The following is a 23911-nucleotide window of genomic DNA, read 5'->3' on the forward strand; positions in this document are numbered from 1 at the left end:
GTATTCTGCTTAGAGGGTTCGAAAAGTCGGTACAAGATCTAATTCTAGTTTTATTCCATGTCCTGGTATTATTCCTAGTCTTAGTCCTTGCCCTAGTCCTGGTCCTAGACCAAGTCCTAGTTCTAATCCTGACGCTTGTGTTAGTCCAGGTTCTAATCTTAGTACTAGTCTTAGTCCTGGCCCTAGTTTCATTCCTTGTCCTAGTCTGAATCTTCATCCTATTCCTAGTCCTTTGTCTAGTCCTCGTCCTAGTCCTAGATATTTGTCCTAGTCTTGGTTTCAGTCCTTGTACTAGTCTTAATCCAAGTTGTAGTTCATGCCCTAGTTCTAGTGCTGGACCTTCACCAAGTCCAAAACATAACCATAGACATAGTCATAGTGGTTGCCCCAGTATTAGTTCTGGTCCTAGTACTAGGCCTGGTCCTTATATTATTTTTAGTCCTAGTCCGAGCCCTAGTCCTGGTGCCCTGGTCCTTGATCGAGGCCTACTCCAAATCTTCGTTCAATTGCTAGTCTTAGTCGTAGTCCTTGTTCTCATTCCTAGCCCAAATCTCATACCTTGTCCTAGTCTTAGTTCTATTCCTGATCCTTCCACTAGTCCTCGTCCTGGTCCTTGACCAAGTCCTAGCCCAAATCTTAGTCCTAATCCTAGTCATGGCCCTAGCCTTAGTCCTAGTCCTGGTTCTGGTCTAATTTCTGTCCCTAGTTTTTTTCCTTGTCTTAGTCTTAGTCCAAGTCCTTATCCTTGCCCTATTTCTAGTCCTAGGCTAAGTCCTAGTCTTAGTCCTGATGGTCATAATCTTAATCCTAGTCGTAGTTCTGCTTTCAATCTTAGCCGTAGTCTCATTCCGAGTTCTCATCCTAGTTCCAGTCTAAGTCCTGGTTCTAGACCAAGTCCAAGTCCTTATCTAGTCCTAGTCATAGTCCTGGTAGTAGTCTAAGTCCATTACACTGAAATCTGCTATACCGATGGCTCTAAGCTATTAGATCGTGTTGGCATCGGCGTATAAGGTACTAACTTCGAAGTATCGCACCGCGTACTGAATAAGTGCTCAATGTTTCCCGCTGAAGCTGCCGCAATTTTCATCGCGACTTCAGAGCCCAGCGAAAACCCTATGCTGATAGTCAACGCCAGTGCCATATAAGCTATTGGGAGCAGTACCAACAAGCACCCCACAAACTATTCAGACCGAGTTGGACATTATGGAAATACGTCAGTAAAGCTTCAACAAGGAAGACGACAGAAATTTGACCTGGTCACAGATCAGGACTGAAAGTAAGTAAGTATTCGTGGAAACATTCTTGGATGATACCTGTAAGGAACTCCAGAAGACACTTTTGAAGAAATCCTAGAAACACTCCTGGTAGAATAATCCATAAACTCTTGGAGGATTACAAAAAAGTAATTCAAGAACATGTTCAAAAGAAATTTCTTGAGTACTCTCGCAAGGAACCCCTGGAAGATTCCCAGTTGGAACTTCTAGAAGACTAAAATACTGGCAAATTTCCAAGGCGATTCTAGAGGGAATCCAGCAAAAGGTCTTAGAAAAATCGCAGAAGAAAAGCCTGGAGGAATTGCTGGAAGAATCTTAAATTCACTTGGAGTTTTATGGTCTTACGGTTTCTGGCACGCGCTTTCGGGGGGATTTTATCAAGGAATGCCAGATGGATCTCTTTGATTCATGTAAGAATGAGCTTCTGATAGAATCCCAGAAAAAAACCTCGGAAGAACTTCTCCCATGTAACATTGTTTAGTCAAATAGCCTTGAAGAGGTTCCTGGAGCAATCATAAAACTAAAAACTTCCCTAGATCTGGCTTTCTTAGTCTTGGACTATTCAAAACGGTGTGTTTTGCTTTGCCCAACGTTTCGACTCTTTAATAGTGCCTTTTTCAAGGGGATAGCTGTCAAACGTTCCTCGTTTCTTTGAATAGTGCATGTAACGAGGAACGGTTGACAGATATCCCCTTGAAAAAGGCGCTATTAAAGAGTCGAAACGTTGGGCAAAGCAAAACACACCGTTTTGAATAGTCCAAGACTGAGAAAGCCAGATATTCGGAAGTAACAGATTTCCAGTCGCACTCACCCAGCACTAAAATATAAGGCATAAGGTTTTACGACGGTTGTGAAAACCTCCACAAGACTAATTGACCATCAAAAGGTACTTCTGGAAACATTTCAATAGGATTTTTTTTTTGGTTTAAACCTAGAAAGAACAAGAAATCCAATATCTGGTAGAGTTCCGAAAGAAATCTCCGTAGATACCCAATTCAATAAGCAAAATTTGTTTGCTTTTCAGAAGCAACTCCTAAAGAAATCCCAGAAAGAGCTTCTGGAGTAACACTCTGGATAAGCAACTCTTTGAGGTATCCAAACAAAAACTTCTCATGAAAACCCAAGAGATGACCGAGCGGCATTGTACTATATTACCCTGAGTTTCTGACACGAATGCACTTTTTAGTGTAAAGTGTCATTAATAAATAAAAAAAAAATAAAAATAAAAAAAAAATTACCCTGAGTAATCCTAGAAATATTATTGAAGGTATCACAAGGCTATTCCTAGGTAAAACCTAAAAGTAGCTCTTTAGAAATTCCGAATAGAATAATCCAATGGAATTTTCTAAATGTATATCAGAAGAAACTCATATAAGAGTCCGTGAACGAATTCTTGGTAAAACTTCTAATGGATGTCGTCTCCAAGGAACTCCTGGCGAATCTTCGGGAGGAATTCCTTGTGAATTCTGCGGAAGAACTCCTGAAGGGATTTCATGAGAAACTTCAGCGAAAACTCCAGAGGGAACGGCTGAAGGAATGCCAAAAGATTTTCATGCAATTGCTCTGCAGTCAATAATTGTGGAAGTACTGAAACAGCATGAAGTTGACGGGTGACAGGCCAAGTCGCAGCAGGAAAGTAGAGCCAGGAAGAATAAGTCTAAGAAAAAAGTTGTAAAAACGGGAAGAAGCCATTCACAACCTCATGTTTCATGTGTTCCATGAAAAATCGTAAAAATTCGCTCCACAACAAATAAAAAATATATTAAAACAAAACAATCACGAAGATGCTGTGTAAACAGTACGATCAACAATGCACAAGTGCGGAACAACACTCACTTCAAATACCCACCAAAAATATCTCATTCACAATTCTAATTTGTCAGTCAAGCCCCCTAAAAGCAAAAAAAAAACTACGTCTCTAAAGCACGGTCCATCGCACGCGCTGAAGAACCACGCTCGTGCTCCTCCATTCAAGTGCATTGCCATCCATCCAGCCAGCGTGTTTCATCATAATCCATCAGTGTCAAAAGCCAAACTACAATATGTGTGGCGGCTGGTTGCTACCGACTACTGGTGCGCTGCCGCCAAAAAACAGCTGAACTTCACGCATTCCACGACGATCGTTTTTTTTCCTGTCCACTCATCATGCTCAGTAGATGCGATGCGAAATGCGCGCTCGAACGCGGTGCAACGGATTTAGTACACCTCTCTATTAGGTGGATCGTTCCAGCTTCCCGCGTTCGTACTCGCGCGCGCGCTCGCTCGCTCGCGATCTCCATTTGAATCAGTTTGCCCAAAATGCGGCGGCGGCGGCGAAGCAGGCACGATCAGTCAGCCACCCAAAAATTGAATGAAATGAGTGATTAGTGTAATTTTAAATTGACGCCGCGCCAGTCGGTAGAAGGTGAGCAAAAAAACCAGGAGATTTAAAATAGCTTGCGTTTGAGATAGGCTGAGGTAGACTAAAGCAGAGTCGAGCGGTGGTCGAGACTGCTGACGCCCTTACACGGATTTGAACTCGGCTGAGTTCGTCACGTGCGGTTCAAGAACATGCTCGCTAAGGAAGAAACAGAGAAGGGGACGGGGATACCAAACCGGAAAATCTAAATCGCGACGCGATCTGAAATTTTGGAGCACCACTTGGTATAAATTGACCGAAATCGTTTGATTAGGACACAGTTCAATCGATTGTCTAGTGCTGTGAACAACTACAACACCTCTTTTACCAACCAAAATGGCATTCAAGGTGCGTTTGTGAGGAAGAATCGCTCGAGTGTGACAGTTTGGGAGTTTGAAGTGACGATGAAGAACGGAGAAGTGATTGGTGTTTAATGGTTGCTCTTTGTGTTTTCTGTTACAGTTCTTGACCTTCTGCGCCCTGGTGGCCGTTGCCCGTGCCGGAGTTGTTCCAGTCGGATACTCTGCTCCTCTGGCTTATGCCGCTCCAGTCACCAAGGTGGTTGCTGCTGCCCCAGTCCTGCACAAGACCGTTGTTGCCGATGAGTACGACCCGAACCCACAGTACTCCTTCAGCTACGGAATCTCCGATGCCCTGACCGGAGACCAGAAGGAACAGCACGAAACCCGCAACGGAGATGCCGTCCAGGGATCGTACTCGCTGGTTGATGCCGATGGCTTCAAGCGCACCGTTGAGTACACCGCTGACCCCGTCCATGGATTCAACGCCGTCGTCCACCGTGAACCTCTGGCCGTCAAGACCGTCGCCCCAGTTGCCAAGGTCGTTGCTGCCCCAGTTGCTTACGCCGCTGCTCCAGTCCACAAGGTTGCTTATGCCGCTGCTCCAGTTGCCTACGCCGCCCCGGTCACCAAGTACGTCGCTCAGCCAACCGTCTACGCTGCCCCAGCTGTGACCAAGACCGTCGTGGCCCACCAGCCAGCCTTCGGAGCTTACGCCTACCACCACTAAGTCAACCGATACTGAACCTGTCACCAACATACCTGATGCACCCCGTGTACATACCGTGTAAATTACTGTACGATTAAAAACCAAAAAATGCACATTTGAAAGCAAAACACCATCGAATTGTTATTTTTCTCGGGTGGAACGAACTTCCTGCTGCTACCCGCGAAGCTGAAGAAAAAATCCTTTCTATTTCAGTGTTCACCACCAGTTGGTTGAATGCCAACAGTAGTTGATGGTAGTCAACTGAAGAACCAGTTCTTCGATACATGGGCAAGGCAATAACCATAATCCATCAAAAAGGTTAAGAATGTGACGAGTTCTGTTCTTTTTTTGTCATACTGATTACTTGATTGACTTGCTGCTATGGGTCCGCTTCCGTCCGTCCAAGTTCCATAGTGTAATAATGACGATCGCAGATTCTGAAGGGGTTTGCAAACGAACCTGGATGGAACTGATGCGGTGGCGTCGTTATTAATAGGTGTGCAATCAAGCGCGAAATGAGTGCGAAAAAACCAATGCAACTTCCTAGCCGATGACGATGAGGTGGAGCCGGAGAGTTGTTGCTACTCTGTGACGAACGTTTTGATTTGCTGGCTTGTTTTTATTGCTCCTTCGAGCAGGACTGGTTTGATTGATGCAATCGTTACCTGTAATGAGAGAGAAAAAGTGCGAACTTCATTAGTAAATTAATTACATGGTGTTAACAGGCAATGGATGATTTTTGGCTGAGTGGTGAAAAACACCCAAATGTTTGAACTCTACAATCTTGAGAATTCTGCCAGATAGCCTTCTTGGAAATCTAACAGATCTTTTCTGAAGATTTTCTTCAGAATTGGCTTCAAGTATCTAATACAAGCAAGCGATTTCTGGATTTCATTTCTCGAGTAAATATAAAAACATTCTCAAAATCTGGTCATTCGCGGCTAGATTTGGAAGATTCCTTACTGGGAGTTTGTTATTCGGTGGAATTTCTCGGAAGATTTATTTTGAATCTAGGCCACGATTTTCTTCAGGAATTCTTTAGGAAATTCCTTCAAGGAATGCTAAAGGAGATCGTGCATGAAGGAATATAATCAGAATTTCTTCCCGATGAGTTCCATCGCAATTTCTCAAGAAATTTTTCTTGAAATTTCTCATGATTTTTTTATTCTAGGAATTTTGCTATGGATGTCTCAAAGAATTCCTCCACCAAAAACGCAAAAACGCTATTCAAGAAGAATTCTCTCACAAATATTCGAGGATTCCTTCAGAAACTTCTCCAGAGATTTCCTAAAGAAATTCAGATTTTCTTCACAGGAGATCTTGCTGAACCTGATGGAATTTCTGCATTAGGAATTACCCCATATATTCAGGGAGCTGAGAGCATGATGAGCGGACCAGGTGGAGCGTGATCTGACGAACATTGAGCGTGAACGAGGGAGAAGATCGGAAGCAACGAAACGAGTATTGTGGCTTACTATTGCTGATTATGTGGTACGCTACATGTAATGTAGTTCAAATCTCAGACGTTTTTTAAGAAATTCCTCTCGAAGAATCCTCCAGTTCTACAGACTCTTCTGGAAGTTCCTCCAGGGGTTTTTCAAGAGATTACTAGGATTTGGTTAGACCTTTTTTCTGGAATTCTTTCAGATTTTTTTTGTGATGCTTCTGAAATTTCTACTAAGATTCTCTCAGCAAATCCTGCAGAATTATTTCTGAATCTATTCCTTGGTATCTATCAAGATAATTTTTCAAGTAAATCTATTATAGATACCTGTAGAGAGTTCGTCAGTTATTCCAGAAATTCTGTGTTATCTCCTGGAGTTCTTCCAAGGATTCTTTCAGAAAATCTTCCAGGGGTTCTTCTGAAATTTTTTAAGCGATTTCATCAAGAATACAGTTACTACCTTTATGTGAAAATTTTGCAGGTATTTCTGCAGACATTTTAAGAGATTCCTCCAGAAATCCCTCTACGGATGTGTCCTCCAGAACTTTCTTATTTTTTCCTTTGAATCACTTCCAGAGGTCCTCTAAAAGTTTCTAATATTTTTTCTCTACGAATTAAAGAGGTAATCTCGAGAAGTTTCTCCAAATAATCTCCAAGGGATTAATTCAAGATTTTGTCTTGAGATAACTTCGAAAAGTTGCTTCAAGAAATTTTTATAGAGGAATACTTCCAGAAAGTTTTTAAGTATTTCTTCTAGATATTTCCAAAGGTATCACCAGGAGCTGTTTAAGAGATTCCTTAGTGAATTCATCAGGATTTTTGCCTTTCTCGTACACTAAGTGTACTGGAAAGGCTATATGTTCACTCCAAAAATGACTTTTCGATAGAAGGCCCGGAGGGTCGAGTCACATATACCAATCAACTCAGCTCGACGAATTGAGGTGATGTCTGTGTGTATGTATGTGTGTGTGTATGTGTGTATGTGTGTGTACAAAAAAAAACTCACATCACTTTTTGGCAGTAAACCTGAACCGATTTTAATGACCGACGGTTCATTCGACGGGGAATCTGGTCCCATTGTTTCCTATTGAAAATGGCTTGGATCGGTCCAGCCGTTTCGGAGTTATGGCCATTTAGGTTTTCCAGAACGGTACCCCAGGAAGGGACCAGATATGAAAATGCATCAAACCTATGCATGCGACCCATCAAACCCCGACATTTTCGATAACCTGATGAGCGGTAAGCAGAAAAATAGTTTAAGGCCATATCTGAACCGGTAGTGTTCCGGAACCGGTTCCGGGTGACCCGCCGGAAGTGGCAAATATCAAAGTGAACCAAACCCATGCATGCGACATATCAAACCACGGCATTTTCGATAACGGTTAGCAGGAGTGGTTCGATGAGCGGTTAGCAGGAAAATAGTCTCAGACCATATCTGAACCGGTAGTGTTCCCGAACCGGATCTATGCGTTACACTGGAAGTGGCCAAAAATACAATTGAACCAATCACATGCATGCGACTCATCAAACCACGGCATTTTCGATGACCTGATGGACAATGAGCAGGAAAACCATCTCAGACCATATCTGACCCGATAGTGTTCCGGAACCGGTTCTAGGCGTCCCGCTGGAAGTAGTCAAATATACAATTGAACCAAACCCATGCATGCGACACATCAAACCACGGCATTTTCGATGACCTGATGGATAATGAGCAGAAAAATCATCTCAGACCATATCTGAACCGGTAGTGTTCCGGAACCCGCTCCGGGGTTCCCGCCGAAATGGTCAAATCTGAAAGAGAAACAAACCCGTACATGCGTCACATCAAATACCGGCTTTTCAGATTACCTAATGAACGGGCAGCAAGTGTTTCGGAATCGGTTTTGAGTGGCCGGAAGAGGCCAAATGTAAAAGTAAACTAAATCCAAGCATGTGACACACCAAATCGTGGCATTTGCGATAACCTGATGAACAGTTAGCAAGAAAATAGCCTTCGATCACACTAGAGACAACTGGTAGTGTTTCGGAATTGGTTCCGAGAGTCCCGTCGAAATTGTCAAACCCTGCATGTGACATCTTCAATTTGCAGCGTTTTTGGTTAACCGATGAACAGTTAACAAGACAATAGTGTCAGACCATATTTGGTTCAGCCGGTAGTTACCCGGAATCAGATCTGGGTAGTAAAATGTAAAATTTAACCAAACCCATGGATGCGGTACATCAAATCACGACCAGTCTTGTAAACATTCGACATTTTTTACTACCTTCATTTCGTTGCCGCAGTCGGGTGTCAGCTTGCTTTGTTACATTCGTACGCTACCGTTACCTCTTACCTACACACAACACGAGCAGTAGAACGAAGATCAATAAACATAAGAAAGGGTCAAATCAATGTCATCTGACACGATGACATTTGTCTAATTTTAGCTTTACGCATAGATTTTCAGCAAATTCCGATTATAAATGTTAATATTAGTTTATTCTTGCATGTTGCATTGAATACGACACACAGGTGGGCAACATAGCTCTTATTATGGAAAAAGACAGGAATAACAAAAGCCGAACCGTCTCCCGAAGCCGCTATCGTGGTGAAGTGCATTCGTTTGACATTTTTGTTTCGAACAGTAGTTTGATTGCTTGTGTTGCGAATGTCGGAGACAAAGGAGGCCGAATATCGACGAAAAGGTTCAAATGACTGTGATCTCTATCAAGACTGATCACGACTTATCGACAACCTAATGGAAAAATAGGGTCAGACCAGATTAGATTCCCGGTAGTGTTGCGGGTTCAGCTGTGGCTTCGAAAGTGGTTAAAAGTAAAACTGAATCAAACCCATACATGCGATATATCAAATCGCGGTGATTAGGTAAAGGTGAAGAATTAGCAATAAAATAATCTCAGACTATAATTGGGACAACCGGTAGTGTCGGAAATTACCAAATATAAAAATGAATCAAACCCATACATACGACACATCAGATCGCAGATTTTTTGATAATCTAATGAACGGTTTGCAAGAAAATAGCCTTAGATCACATTAGAGACTAGCTGTTGTGTAGCAGAACCAACGTTCATGTGAAAAATTAAATCGTGGCTTTGTTTAATGGCCTGATAAACGTTAGGTATGGACAACAGTGACGAATAGGTCTAAGTTCTCACATATGAAAGAGAACAAAATATAGACAAAACTAAAGCGATCTCATCAAATCGTACCATTTCAGTTTCCTAAGGTGTAAATTTATAGTAGGATGGGTCAATGTTGAATGGAAAAATAAGAATTTGATCGCGTCAACAGAAGATGGCGGCTGTTTTAAGGAATTTTGAGCTCTAAAACTATGTAAAATAAGTGTATTTGGCATGGGAAATATATTCGGAGTCCACCAGAGTATCCAAGATAGCGGTTTAAAATCCAAGATAATGGCCCAGTATTAAAGTCAGCGACTATTTTACAGGATTTTTAATTCTTGCATTTTGGGCATATTTTGTATGGAAATATGTCCAGAATTCAAAATTTGTAATCAGAAAACCCAAGCTGTGCGCTGTTTCACAAGGTCTGCAATATGACTATAGTCTGAATGGGGAAGAATGCCGGTCTTTGTCCAAAACTGGTAACCAGAAAATCATAAACGACATGCCAAAATTCAATACGGCGACTATTCTATGTAATTTTAGGTGCAGAGTCCAAAAATGAATACCAGAAAATCCAAGATGGTGTCTCAATGTTCAAGATGGCGGTTAGTTTAGTTGGAGTAGATATCCGGAGTCAAAAAATAATGACTGGAAAATCAAAAATGACGTTTCAAAATTTTGCGGCTTCATGACACTTGTTTGGTTTGAATTTTGGATCGTTGTCTTATATTTTCTGAATATTGGATATTATGCTAATATAAAATGTATCCTTATTGAGTAGATTTAGCAAGCAGTTTGAGTTTTTTGAAAGGATATTTTACAGCACGAGAAAGGCACCATCACCGCTAGGTGGATTAATTAGGGTTTTTATATATAATTCCTTCAGGAATTCTTTCAAAAATTCTCCTATTAATGTTTTGGAAGAATATCTGGCACAGTTTCTGTAGAAATCTCTAAAAAAAATCGCAGTAGATGTTTGTGAAGCAACCTCAGGAGCAATTTCTAATAAAAATCCTGAAGTAATTTCTTCAGGAATTGTTTAGAAACTCCTGAAGGAATTTCAAAAAGATTCAGAGTATGAATTCCAGAAAGAATGCTAGAAGGAATTTCTAAAGAAAGCTCCTGTAGAATTCCTGCAAAAATCTTAGGAAGTACTCTTGAACGATTCCCTAGAGGAATATCTTAAAAAAGTCCTATGGTAGTTTCTGATGGATTTCCAGGAGAATACCTGTACCTATAGAATTCGCTGGAGAAATACCTGAAAAAACTCATCGCAAAACCATTGGTGGAATTCATATTTAGAAAAAAATGAGGACTTTTTACGAAAATGCCTGGAAAACTCTGGACAATTTTCTGAAAGAATTCCTGTAGGAATAACCTGAAGAAACACCTGGATAAGCTTTTCTAAATATGCCTGGGAGAAATCACCCTTGAGATATTTCTAAAAGATACCCTGAAGCTGAGGAAAGCATGGACAGGAACGATATGCGGAGGTTTTATGCAACTGTCGATGGTGCGCGACACAAGACTGCGCCAGTGCCCGCCATGTGCAATAACCGGGAAGAAAAGTGCCCTTCAAAGATTTGTTGTATGATAGCAGTTAAGGAGTACCCAGAAACAGGATTACCATAATGGAGGATGGTCAAGCAGTAGAACCACCAACTTGAATGAGTTTAAGAAGGGCATTAGGGTCATTTTTGACCCAAACCGTAAATTGCGTCAGCAAACTGGTTTCAACGTGAAGCAAAAGGAAAGTTAAAGACCTGAACAATAGCAAGGCTGCTGGGAAGGATAAGATCCCGATCGAGCTTCTTAAGTACGGTAGCGAGCAGCTACATCAAGCAATCCACCTGATTATACACTCAGAATATTCTTTCGTTAAACCTCAACGAATATGCTTCGTAAACCCAGTTTTCGTAAATTGGAAGCAATTTGCGTAAAATGTACGGTCCATTCGTACCACCATGCTGAAACAGTACAAATGGAGTTGTATCATATACGAAATCACGAATCCGACAGACGCTAAACTTGCTCATTCGTAGATTTTAGCTCCCGCTTTGTAGAATGAAACAAAATAAACAAATGTCAAACATTTTTTACTAACCATGCGTAAAAAGAAAATTTCGCTTCGTAGAATGCAACAAAGCTTTGCAGTCATCACTGACGATTGATTGGATCGCAGAGAAAACAAAGCAACATGTTGTAATGAGCATATGACGGTGCGTGTGCGAGAAGAGAAAAGGAAACATGCTCTCGGTTGAAAAGTAAAAGTTATTTATAAACAGAACCAAAGTGGAAAGCGTTCTGGTTGTTTTCGGACGGCTTCAACAAGCGTCCACAGATGGGTGGCTAGCACTGGTAGGTATAAATCAGAAGATACGTGATTCGAAGCCTGTGATATCTAAGTGGATGAACGTGTGGTATTTTTTAAAGCATGTTTTATGTTATTCCGACAAAAAAAGAGACAGAAAAACTTGTCGGAGCGATTTTATACGAAACGAACTCATGCATATTACGAAGCTTTTCGTTGCAGAAAACAACGAATGGCATTCGTAAACATGACGACCGATTTCGTACAATGAAACAAAATTTATGTTCAGTGTAGTAAAGATTTGGGAGGATGAATAATTGCCTACTAGCTGGTTGGATGGCCTCATATGCCCAATCCAGAAAGGGCACAGACTAGAATGTGCCAATTACAGATGAATTACCCTTTTAAATTTGGCATATAAAGATACTGCCGTGTGTCCTGTTCAACAGCCTGAATCCTCTTAAGGAGTCCTTCGTTGACGAATACGAGACTGGTTTTCGTAAGGGCCGATCAACGACGGATCAAATGTTTAAGCTGCGGATGATCCTAGATAAGCTTCGGAAATATAACTTGCACACTGCATCTGTTCATTGATTTTAAAGCAGCGAACGATTCAGTGAAAAAAAATGAGCTTTGGCAGATAATGTCAGAACATGGCTTTCCAACGAAACTAATTAGGCTGATACATGCAACGAAGTTTCTACCTCGTTTATGACCTTCAACATCACAGTCGAAGGATCGATTAGGAGCTCTGGCGTGCAGAAGAATGGCACATTCATCACACGGTCGCACATGCTCCTCGGCTTTGCAGATGATATTGATATAATCGGCATCGATCGTACACACTCTACACGCTAAGAAAATGTTACTCTAAAATGAGTAAGATTCACACAAAACTGAGCTAAACTGGAACAGCTCAAAAAATGAGTAAATTGCATTTCCATCGATAGCGCAGGCCCAAGTGTAAAAATCCAACCAATTTAGGCCGTATAATATTCTTCACATCAGCAAGAATATTATACGACTTAAACTGATGAGATTTTCGCACTTGGGCCAGCGCTATCGCTGGAAAAAAAATTTACTCATTTTTGAGTTGTCCCACTTTAGCTCCAAAATGAGTGAATTTTCTGACCGTGTATCCTGAATTGCCTGTTCAGCACTTTTTTGACAGCAGTACTATTTCGGTAGCTTCGGTAATCGATTTTACTGAGGCTCAGTAGACCAACTGTCAAAACCTGGTGCAAAAGGTAAAGCTGTATACGGCTGTTCTATTCTCGTCAAACATTTACCGAACCCGGTATTCCAAATTAAGTGTGTAGGGCAGTGAAGGAAGCTTATACTCTTCTGAAAAGAGCGACAGCGTGGATAGGCTTGACGATTAACCCTACCAAGACGAAGTACATGATAGCGGATAGAGACAGAGGTTGCCCTCTACGGTCAGAAGGCGTGGACGTTAAAGGCGGTAGACCGAAAAGCTTTTGGAGTTTCCGAGTGCAAAGTACTGCGGACAATTCTCGGTGGGAAACAAAAAATGGAATGTGGCGCCGATACATGAATCACGAGTTGTACCAAGTGTGAAAAGGATATTGTGAAACATATTAAATACGGCAGACTTCAGCATCTAAATATGAAGAAATTCTTGAAGTTATCCTTACAGAAAATGACGAAGACGCGTCTGAGAAAATACGTTTAGGAATATCTGGGGAATTTCTGCCTGAATCATTGAAAGTAATAATGCAAGAATTTCTTGAAGAATGCCGGCAGAGCTTTCAAGCCGAATCCCTGTATAAATTTCTGAAGAAATTCTTGCGAGAATTTTCAATGCAATTCCTGGAGCATTCCTGAACAAATTGCTGATTGACTTCTTGATGAAATTTCAATGAAAATTTCTGAAGAAATCCCCGGAAGTTTTTATGAAGAAACCACTGGAAGAATTCAGAAACGAATATTTGAAGGAATTTTTGAAGAAATTTTTGAAGATACATAATTCAGAAAGATTTTATAAACGAATCCTTAGAATAATTTCTAAAGTCATCCCCTTTGGGGATTCAAAAAGATCTCAAACAAAAGATTTTTATATAATACCTGAAAGAAGCCCTGGAGCCCTGGTTTTTTAATAAACACTGAAGGAGTTTCTGAAGAAACCACTGGATGAGTGAAACCATGATAGATTTTAATACCGAATTCATGGAATAAGTTTTGAAGGAATCCATGGGAGATTTGAGACTAACTGAGGCTGACCGATTGCTCAATAGACCCAGCGGCTGAACCAAGACTGCCGGATCAACTAGCTCAGTAGCATGAGACCCCTCGAGCTGTGTCTCAGGGCCGGCATGCTACTGGGTAATTCGGAGTGGTACGCGGATCAAGGTGTGCGGAAACTATGGTATTACTTTGGCTATGGAAGAGTGTATGTGTTTGGGTGGAAAAAGGCAAATTTATTAAAAAGCTACTGTGTGGTCTATAATGTTTATTGGGCTATGGCGGTTTGTGGTAGGTCAGGATCGTTGGGTACGTACCGGTGATGTGCTGGCGAGCGCTCGCTGATGGCTGCTAACGGCAATGGCGGCTGGCGGTGTCGGTCCCTATTGTTTCGTGCCGACTGGAATGGCGGATCTGGCGGTCTGGTTGGCAAGTGGGATAGCGTTCCACTGCTGTAGGGCCACTTTCTTGACCAGGGCTTGGCTACGGCGTCTTCCTTCGTTGGCAAGATCGACGGACCACGGACGAGACCGTATTGGCCACGCAGAGAAGGGTCCTCCTTGACGTTTAGGACTTACAGTCCGAGGAACTCTCACAAGGCCGGTTGCGGTGACCAGAGAGTCAGGTCTTTTGCGTTTAGGCGTAGACCGGTAAACCGATCTAGGCCGAATCGTGTGGATAGTGAGGTGGCGCTTCAGTGACGGTACCAAAAGGTAGGTCAAAAAGGTCCTGAATTGTAATGTAATCAGGAATTAGGCACTTCATCACCAAGGCCGATAATTATGGCATACCTGAATGAACGCAGGCTTTAGCTCGAACTCCACGGTTCACAGAAATACTCCACTATTCAATGCCACTTTTTAAAAGAAAACTCACTTTCGTCTGTCTCACACGAACGCCGGATTAGAATTGATCATGGCGATCAGCTCAAGCCTTAAAATGCCCTCCAGTCCATCTTTCCTTATGTTCCTCAATCCTTTATTCCTCTTTCGTATCCTTGGTAGCAACCAACTATAGTTAAGATTTCGCCCGCCGCCCATTTTGACCACAGTTGATTCAAAATACAATTAACATTCAGATTACAACACTCTACCAAGCTAATACAAATTATAATTTTTCTTTTCAACTAACAAAACCTACTATTATAACCAAACACTAATCAAACAAACACTACAGTTTCCTTAACAAAATGCACACAATTAAAATAAATCTGGGGATCTTGTAACTGAACGGTTACAGATTACTTAAAGGAATCCTTAGAAAACATTATGAAAAAATCAGCAGGGAAATTTCTAAAGAAATCCATGGGAGTATTTCTGAATGAATCTTCAGGTAAAAATTTGAGGAACTTGGTAGAAGATTTTCTGAAGGAATTCTAAACTTTTGATTTTCTGAAGGTTTCGCTCATAGTATTTCTGAATGAATCCGTGGATGATTCCTGATAGAATTTTAAGAGGAATTTCTGAAACACAGCTTTTCCAGAGGAGTTCTTGGAGAATTTTCTGGAGGATATTCTAGATGAAATTCAGAAGGAAATTGTCGAGGAGATTCTGAAGCAGTCTATACTGGGAATTATTATTTATTATCGCAAGAGCTGGTTAGTCAGTGAGTTACTTGCGGTAACCTGGTGTCGTCGTGTGGGATTTGGATCATTCCCGTACTCTGCTGCACAGAAGTAGTCGTTTCCGTCTTTGCTATGGTCCCATACAGTCTCCACGCCATTCAGGTGCTCATTGAAGTGCAGCTTCCACCATTCGATCACGTTACGACCATCCGTTAAAAGGCCCCTATCCATCGCTTCTTCTAGGCGTCGTCTTTTTTCTCGAAAAACGGGTCTTCTGTTTATGTCATTCACCCATCTGCCGGGTTCCTTGCTGCAGCATTACTGCCCGCGCTGCATTCTTCCTCCTTCGAAATCGCTTTGCACTCCTCGTCGAACCATTCGGTACTACCAGCAGTCTTATAGAGGGACAACATCGGACTCACCCTCGCCGGGCAACGCTGTCTTGAGACTTAGCGGCGACATTGTGTTGCTTCAGTTGCTCAAGGTTATAACATAGCGATCGTCGGTACCCAGCCCACGGTGTCAAAATTTCAATTATTATCGAACTTTCATGTACCTCGGTTTTTTCTTCGAAAATGATTAGTATTTGGGCTATATATTCATAATCGATAAACTAGAAAATATTTCATCGGTGAAAATTTTTCCATACATTTTGTATGGGACGTTTTTTGGGCTAAAATAGTAATTATTGATTTTTAGTATGGAAAATAGCTAAAAACTCATCTAACTCAAATTTTCCCCGATACAATATTTTCAAATTTTGCATTTACAAATTATAGCCGAAACTCTAACATTCTCTGAAGAAAAATCCGGGGTACATGAAAGTTCGATAATAATCAAAATTTTGACTCCGTGCAGCCTTTACCGTTTCTTCATGCTTACACATTTATGAGTTTCCGAATCATCTATTTAGTTCTTTTTTATTTACGAAATTTGAACAGGATAGGTAGGCTGAGCATACCAGTTATTGCCTAAGTTGTTATTTGAGATAATTCAAAATTTTGTAGTTCAAGAGTTTCAACACAAGATACATTTAAATTCTTGCTATTACAACTTACATAACATGTCAAAGCTTGAAAGCTGCCTAAATTTCCACTATGGCGAAAACGCGAACCACTTTGGCCATAACTGGTACACTTACCCTAGATTAGGTAATTGGTGTTAATGACTCAACAGTACAACAACAGGCAAAACCGTGCGAAAAAGGTAAAAAAAAAATCGCAGGACGGAACGAAAATCTTTCATGTAGTCAGAATCTGGAGATACAGAACATCCAGTATTCCTATGGTTAAGAAAGTCAAATAATGTTTTAAGAACTGGCTCCACTTAGTATATTTTCCCGGAAACTGAAGCTGAAAATAAAACGAGTAGCTGAACATTTAATTTTACCTGGCAGATAGATGTAATCTTCCTAGGATGGCCCTCTGCACTACCATCAGGGGTGACTAGGATTCCAAGTTAGTGCTATAGAGCTTGGTGGTATAATCTAGTTCTGTATATAGTACCATAATTATAATCATTGATTGGATGTGCGTTCATGTCTTCAAAAAGTTTCAAAATAAATTAAATCCAATTATGTTTCATTCACCAATCAAAAATGCTCCTTCAAAAAAAAAGCAAAACGGCAAGCGAGCGACAACAAATAATTGGTTTCCATATCACCTCCATTTTCGCTCCTGGTATTACCTTAGGTCAGTAATCTACAACGAGTGGCCCAAAAAAGCGGTTTGATCCAGTTCACTAGCCACCAAACTCCACACCCAAACAGAATGTCTCGTTCCTTTTGTTGCACTGGGGCTGCTGCACTGCGGTGCAACCACGCCATAAGGAAAGGATATAAACGGTGAAGGAAATGAAGGTCGCTCTGATTCTGGTTCGAAAGTTCCGAAACCCGTTGCAACTCGAGGTTGTCTATTTGGAGCTCCGGGCGGCCGGCGGTAGAAATTTGGTTCGCCCCTATAAATTGCGAATCGATTTCCCTTCTCAGCACAGTTCGACCAGTTTCATTGCTTAGTGCACATCATCCACTCCTTCATCCAGAAAAATGGCCGTCAAGGTTTGTATTATAGTCGGATAGGGGTTGTTTCGATCAGATTGATTCTAATGTTTGTTTTGTGTTTCGATTTTAGTTTGTTACTTTCCTCGCCCTGGTGGCCGTTGCCCGTGCCGGAGTCATCTCCAGCCCAGCTCTGTCCTACGCTGCTGCCCCAGCCCTGACCTACGCCGCTCCTCTTGCCAAGACTGTCTCCTATGCCGCTCCTTTGGCCACCAAGACCCTCGTTGCTGCTCCCCTGACCAAGACCGTTGTCGCCGATGAGTACGACCCGAACCCACAGTACTCCTACAGCTACGGAATCTCCGATGCCGTGACCGGTGACCAGAAGGAACAGCACGAATCCCGCAACGGAGATGCCGTCCAGGGATCGTACTCGCTGGTTGATGCCGATGGCTTCAAGCGCACCGTTGAGTACACCGCCGACCCAATCCACGGATTCAACGCTGTTGTCCACCGTGAACCTCTGGCCGTCAAGACCGTCGCCCCAGTTGCCAAGGTCGTTGCCGCTGCTCCAGTCGCTTATGCCGCTCCAGTTGCCAAGACCATCTCCTACGCCGCCCCAGCTGTGACCAAGACTCTGATCTCGCAACCAGCCTATGCTTCCTATGCTGCTCCACTGGCCGCCAAGACCATCGTCTCGCAGCCCGCTTACACCAGCTACGCCGCCCCAGCCCTGTACCACCACTAAGCACCTCGAAACTGTTATCGACTGTTGACTGTTGACCACAAAAATGACTGACTAAATTATTTAATAAACACAAAAATATTTGGAAAATTGAATCAGATCTGTTTTATTATAACTACTTCATTGAAAACAGTCGAAAGCCATGAACTCATCCCAGTTGTCTTTATGGTTCAACTTGTGAGCACCAACCTCCAACTGGAGACCAACCTGAGCAGTTGAGCACCAAATTGCAACCTCATTCTACAAGCGTGCAAATCGACGCTGAAGTGGACTGCGAACGAGAGCTCACCACTGACTGGGGTCATTCTTAACCGCAGTTCGTAGAATCCATAAACGGCACCATCCGTCATGCTTCTGCCGCCGCCCTAAGGAACAACAACCGCACCGTGATCTCACATGAATGGCACCACCGCACCGCCGAAAGAAGAAATATAGCTATAAAATAAACCTACAGAGTGCGTCTCGTAAACGTAATGATCGAATGATACCTCAAGAAGGTCGTTCACTTTTTCGCGTCGCCGCGCGCCGCCGCCGCCGCTGTTGGAGATCTCGTCAAAGCCGGGTTCAGGTTCCCTTTTTTAGTGCCTCCGCTATAGTTCGCACGCAGTGAATTGGTCCATGTCACGCGAGTGCGACGAGTGCGTATGGGTCTTCGGTGCCTTCCAGAGACTGAAATGGGTGAGCGAATTCCATCCAACGCGACGACGGCGGCGATGGCCCAGTTATAGTTTTTGCACTCGTCCGTTGTCGCATCCCAACGTCGGTCGGATGTCATCCCCCTTCTAGATAGAACAGCACAGCCTCAGACTCAGCTTCAGTTGATCGATCGAGTTGAGTTGAACGTGTTGTGGTCAGTGCGCGGTGTGACCTTTCGCTTTTTTTGCCTTCAGTTTATTGTTCCTGCCTGGCTTGTCTCTGCGTCCGTCCGCGCACTGGCGGCGCGGCGGCGCGGTTAGTGGCCTTGACGGATCGGCCCGAGAGAAATACTCAGCTCGGGCGGTAGAGGTGACTGCTCTTAGAGAGGTGGACCTCAAGAGATGGACTTATTTGCTCTGAAGGGTTGTGAAATGCACACGTACTGGATTTATGCTTCCTGGTGAAGGAATATTGAAGATTATTGATCAATTCCAAACATAACATACATTGTACAAACAAGAACAATCTTTGAAAATTTATTACGAAAACTCAGAAAAAGTCGAATGACAAAATAAGATCTAAATGATAAAAGGTCTTAAGAGATGGTATGAAGGTACATACAACGTTGAAGGTCTTTTTTTTTTTGAAGATAAGGAAATTTGGGGAATATTTCTTGGCGTTCAGTCTTATATCCTCAGTCAAAACCGATTAATTTTCTACTGTCTACAGGACAGTAAACAATTAATCTGTTTTGACTGAGGATATAATACTGAACGCCAATAAATATTCCCCAAATTAACATCACAGTCGGTCCTAGCCCATTATTGAGGATAAGGAAATTTCTATCAAGATAAAGTTACCTTTCAGTTACCTTTGAGTTCATGCACTAGTTGTGATAGCGTTCAGCTAACCCCCAAGACCTCTTGCTAAATCTAGTGACCAAACCGTATTTTAGTTCGACTTTAGTCCGGTCAAACACTGTTATATAAAACCACTTGACCACGATCTAATCTAATAACCATATATGGCCACCATAAGAGCTGTAACCCTTTCAGACCTGACGTCCCAAAAATCAAAAGTTTTTATAAATTTACCACCGAAACGTCGGAGAAGATAACGAACAATCAACGCTAAAATCAAAGACTGCCTAAGCCGAAATGCGACATTGTAAATTATTACAAACAGTCGTAACACACAAAGTTAAAGGTACCGTTTACTCTTGGGCCTCCATTAATGTAATGAGTCGGGACTAAATGGACTCAGTGTATTTAGGAGGGCTAGTGGCTATGATATTTAAAGAAAGGGGGGGGGCGATCATGTGGGGTTTTGGAAGGTTTTTACAAAAGTTTCAGGAGAAGGTGGGTTCAGAGGTGCTTCAAGGCATTTCAGGGCGTTTCAGGAGCCTTCGGAGGATTTTTGGGAGGATTTACAGGATCTCAGACGAGCTTCACGGAGGGGTTTCAGAGGTGTTTCAAGGTAATTCGATGTCTTCAGGTCGTTTCCGGAGATTTTAGAGGGCTTCACAGGTTCTCAGATGAGCTTCATGGGGGTTTCTGGCGTGGTTTCTTGGGGGGTTTCAGAGGCCTTTCAATGCGTTTTAGGGTGTTTCAGGAGGTTTCAGAGGGGCTTTAATTGCTTATCAGGGCACTCAGGTGAGGCTCGTTGCGGTTTAACCCTCTAACACCCTAAATTTTGATTATAATCTATGTGAATATTGCGTAGCTCGCTGGATAATCCGTTCTCCGCCATCTTTGTAAATTACCGTAGAATCACTCTCCTCAATGAGGCAGCTTCACACTGACGACGTCGCCACAGTACTGGCTGTCACTGATGCTTGCTAGGGGAAGGACACGCAAGGGGAATAACACAAAACTATATTCACATCCCACAATCTACACATTATTTATTGTCATCTTAAACCGATTTGAACATTTGGTTTTTGATTTTGGGGATTTTGGCACTCTCAGTTAAACTCGAACGATTCATTTTATTCTGCCCGAAGTTTCGGTCATGCGATGTGGAAAAATACTTCTACAGTGTTTGTCCCTAATTGTCTGTTTTTGTGGTTGTCGGTTGATCAAGATCTGAACTTTTTTGTGGTTATTTTCTGGTAATTTTGTTCATCTACTTGTACACTAGAACCCCGTTTTATGCAGATTATAGTAGGTACTTTAAATTTTTGCACTTTTCTTTAATTTTTATTACTATGTGTTTTAACTACTTATTGCTAATTCTACACTCGAACATGTTTGCACCTTTTTTATGCCTTGCTTAAAAAGAGGGAGAGCTATTCAGAACCAATATTGTGCTATGGCAATAACGGTCAGAGATCTTTTATACGGTAGAGCAGGAGCGTTTCAGGGGATCCCAAAGGGTTTCAGTGGGGTACCAGGTGATCTCAGTGACGTTTCAAATGGGTTTCAGGAGGTTTCAGCGATGTTTCAGCGGTACCAGGCGAAGTCAGTGGTGTTCAGGGTCCTCTCAGAGGGCTTCAGTGGTTTCCGAAGGGATTTTCGGTGGCATTTCAGGGAGTTTCAAAGATTTTTCGGCGGGTTTTAGAGGAGTTACGCAGACGTTTTTGGGAGTATAGCAGGGTCTTAGGTGCATCACATGGGGTCCGAGGGGGCTTTAGGGAGATTTCCAGGAGACTTCAGAGAATGTTTGGTGGGTATCAGAAACTTTACCATGAAGTTTTCGGTTATATCGAAGGGTATCAGAGGCGTTACGCAGGCGTTGCGGCGGTTTCGGGCGGTCTTAGGTAGGTTACATGGGGTTCGAGGGAGTTGAAGGTGGATTTTTGGCTTCAGGAAGTTTCAGAGGATTTTCAGAGACCTCTTCTCAAAAACCCATAATCCCGTTGAAATGCTCTGGAAATTCCCGTAATCCATTTGAAATGTCCCTGAAACCCCTTTTATTTAAGAGTGTTCTTAAAACCCCCTGATAGGATCCTGACTTGAAATGCCTCGAAACGCCCTGAAATCTCCGTAATCCCATTGAAACGCCCTTGAAATCATCATAACAAATTCGGAATTCCCCTGAAACCTCTTGGAATGCCTGTAACAGACTCCAGCCCCCTTAAAACGTACCTGAATCCTCCTTGGAACGCGTCTGAAAAGGTATCAAACTCTCCTAGAACTTCTAGGAGCGCCTTGAAGCGCTCTTGAAACCACTTGTAACGTCATTTAAAAGCTCTAGAGACCACCCTTGAATCGCCCTTAAACCCCCTTGAAACGTCCCTGCACCTCCGTTATACTAATGAAACGCCTTTGACATCCCCGTAATTCCATTAGAACGCCAAAGAAACCTGACAGAACGCCCTTAAAAGGCTCCTGACCTGCCTGAAACAACCCCCGAAACGCCCATGAAACCGCTTGAAGCCCCCCTTTTCCAGGCTCTCTGGGAACTTCGTGGAAAACATCTACCCCATCTCAAATGCCCAGGAACAAGACCTGTTCTAGCGGATTAGATTCTCTCGCGCTGTTTCAATTTATGCACAAAATCCGCTCTTTTTATGCCCTTTTTTTAATTTATGCACCATTTGATTCAGTGAAAAATACATAAAATATAAACAAAAGGTGTAATGAGCAAAAGGTCGAATGAGAAAGAGATTGAATAGCCAAACGATCCGAAAATCGAAAACCAACATTTCAATGGCTTCAAGTGGTTCAATCAAAACCTACTCCCACGACTCAGAAGTCTTAGTTCAAACTCTCCACCAAAGCCAAGGAAAGCTCAATAAATCACAGCAAAATCCAGTTCCAAACCCGTTGACCACCATCCGATCCCGAATCAAGGTCGCCGAAATTCAGGAGCAAACCACAACAGTAGCAGCTGCTGCGCAAGAAAGTCGATATAGGTACCAACAAAATTACACTGAAACAAAAACGCCTCCGTTCGTTCCACTGTGTTCGTTGCGAGTTGTTCGGCAAGGTCAGGAAAGTAGTTGGCTACATGATGGTTACACAGCAGTATGGGACACAGTCATGCATCGGATACTGGAGCGCGAGCACATGTTTTACGTTTACGATTTTCGATGCCTGTCTCCCACCGTGCGTGTAGCAAGAAGGATAGGCTAGGGTGCTTGGTCCAATTGTGGAACTCGTTCATCGTCCGCCGCATTGTTTTCAGGGGTACTCAACAGTTGGGATCCCTACCCAACTGGGCATGAAACTGTCGCGTGAACAGCGCGATTAAATATTGCATCAGCGCAAATTTTGATCTTAATTTAATTGAATGCAATGCTGCGCTGGAGGAAGATCAAAACCAACCCGAAGACGAAGAAGTTGGAACCACGCGTATGCCGCATGCCGGTCGACCGACAGACCTCATGTCGTTGTTGGTGAGTTTATACTCACGTTGATTGCTTCCCAAGCAGAGTCTGACAACAAAATGATAGCAAATCGAAAACTCGATTTATATTCCACAGCAAATTGATATCACATTTTGATATCAGTTGGTCTTGACTAAATTTGATTTCAAACTTAGATTTTGTTTTGCTGTCACTTCAAACTATTTAAAAAATAAGTTTTTAAGTTATTTCATAACTTCTAGGCAATCTTGTACAATGTCTCTAGGAATATACCATTAGTGTAGTTATCTTATGGCGTTTAGGATTTGATATCAATCGAAAAACCCCTATATTTAACGATTTTTCCATTTTTTTTGTACTGATAGCAAAAACAGTTATCAATTTGCTATCACTGATAGCAGGAATTGTTTTCAACTTGCTGTTACGGGAACATTTTTCTGCTCTCATTTTTGATGTTTTAACCGTTAAAACGACCAAAACGACAACAACCTGAGTTATCATATATTGCAATATCACAACATCAACATTTGTTTTCAATTTGCTGTCAGACTTTGCTCGGGTTGTCGGGTGGGTGGTTGACGGTTCTGGAGACACACATGTGACTGCAATTTCGATTTTCGACTTTCGCACCTTGGCGTGCTGCGTCAATGTAAGATACTGTTCCGACCCAGTAGTGGGGATCGGAGTAATATGCGCCTCGGAAACAATGTCCCTGTATTTGCAGTTTTGCTTAGAAACAATCGTTTTCGACGAAAATAGTTGATTCTGGATTTATTCGCTAGGTGATGCTAGTGAGAATTTTAAATTTCTATATGTATCTCAGGAACACACTAAAAAGCGTCATATTTCAAAAACCTTCTTGTTTAGTAAGTTTTCAAACACATACGGAAAT

At 42.3% G+C, this 23911-nt stretch overlaps 3 protein-coding genes across 8 annotated transcripts in view; 2 read left to right on the forward strand and 1 right to left on the reverse strand.

Annotated features, from left to right (window-relative positions):
* LOC109411053 (papilin) overlaps positions 1-23911 on the reverse strand; it is a 392526-nt gene that overhangs the window by 240286 nt on the left and 128329 nt on the right. The gene's annotated exons all lie outside the window — the stretch shown is intronic.
* LOC109411043 (larval cuticle protein A3A-like) lies at positions 3744-4808 on the forward strand. The gene is made up of 2 exons (XM_029867984.2): positions 3744-4020; positions 4135-4808. The coding sequence occupies exons 1-2, from the start codon at positions 4009-4011 to the stop codon at positions 4699-4701; spliced, it is 579 nt and encodes a 192-aa protein (XP_029723844.2). The 5' UTR covers positions 3744-4008; the 3' UTR covers positions 4702-4808.
* Positions 17119-18169, forward strand: LOC109398585 (larval cuticle protein A2B-like). Its single transcript, XM_062847217.1, has 2 exons — positions 17119-17389; positions 17463-18169. The coding sequence occupies exons 1-2, from the start codon at positions 17378-17380 to the stop codon at positions 18075-18077; spliced, it is 627 nt and encodes a 208-aa protein (XP_062703201.1). The 5' UTR covers positions 17119-17377; the 3' UTR covers positions 18078-18169.

The sequence above is a fragment of the Aedes albopictus genome, chromosome 1, assembly GCF_035046485.1.
Source record: "Aedes albopictus strain Foshan chromosome 1, AalbF5, whole genome shotgun sequence".
In the NCBI taxonomy this organism is placed as follows: Eukaryota; Metazoa; Arthropoda; class Insecta; order Diptera; family Culicidae; genus Aedes; species Aedes albopictus.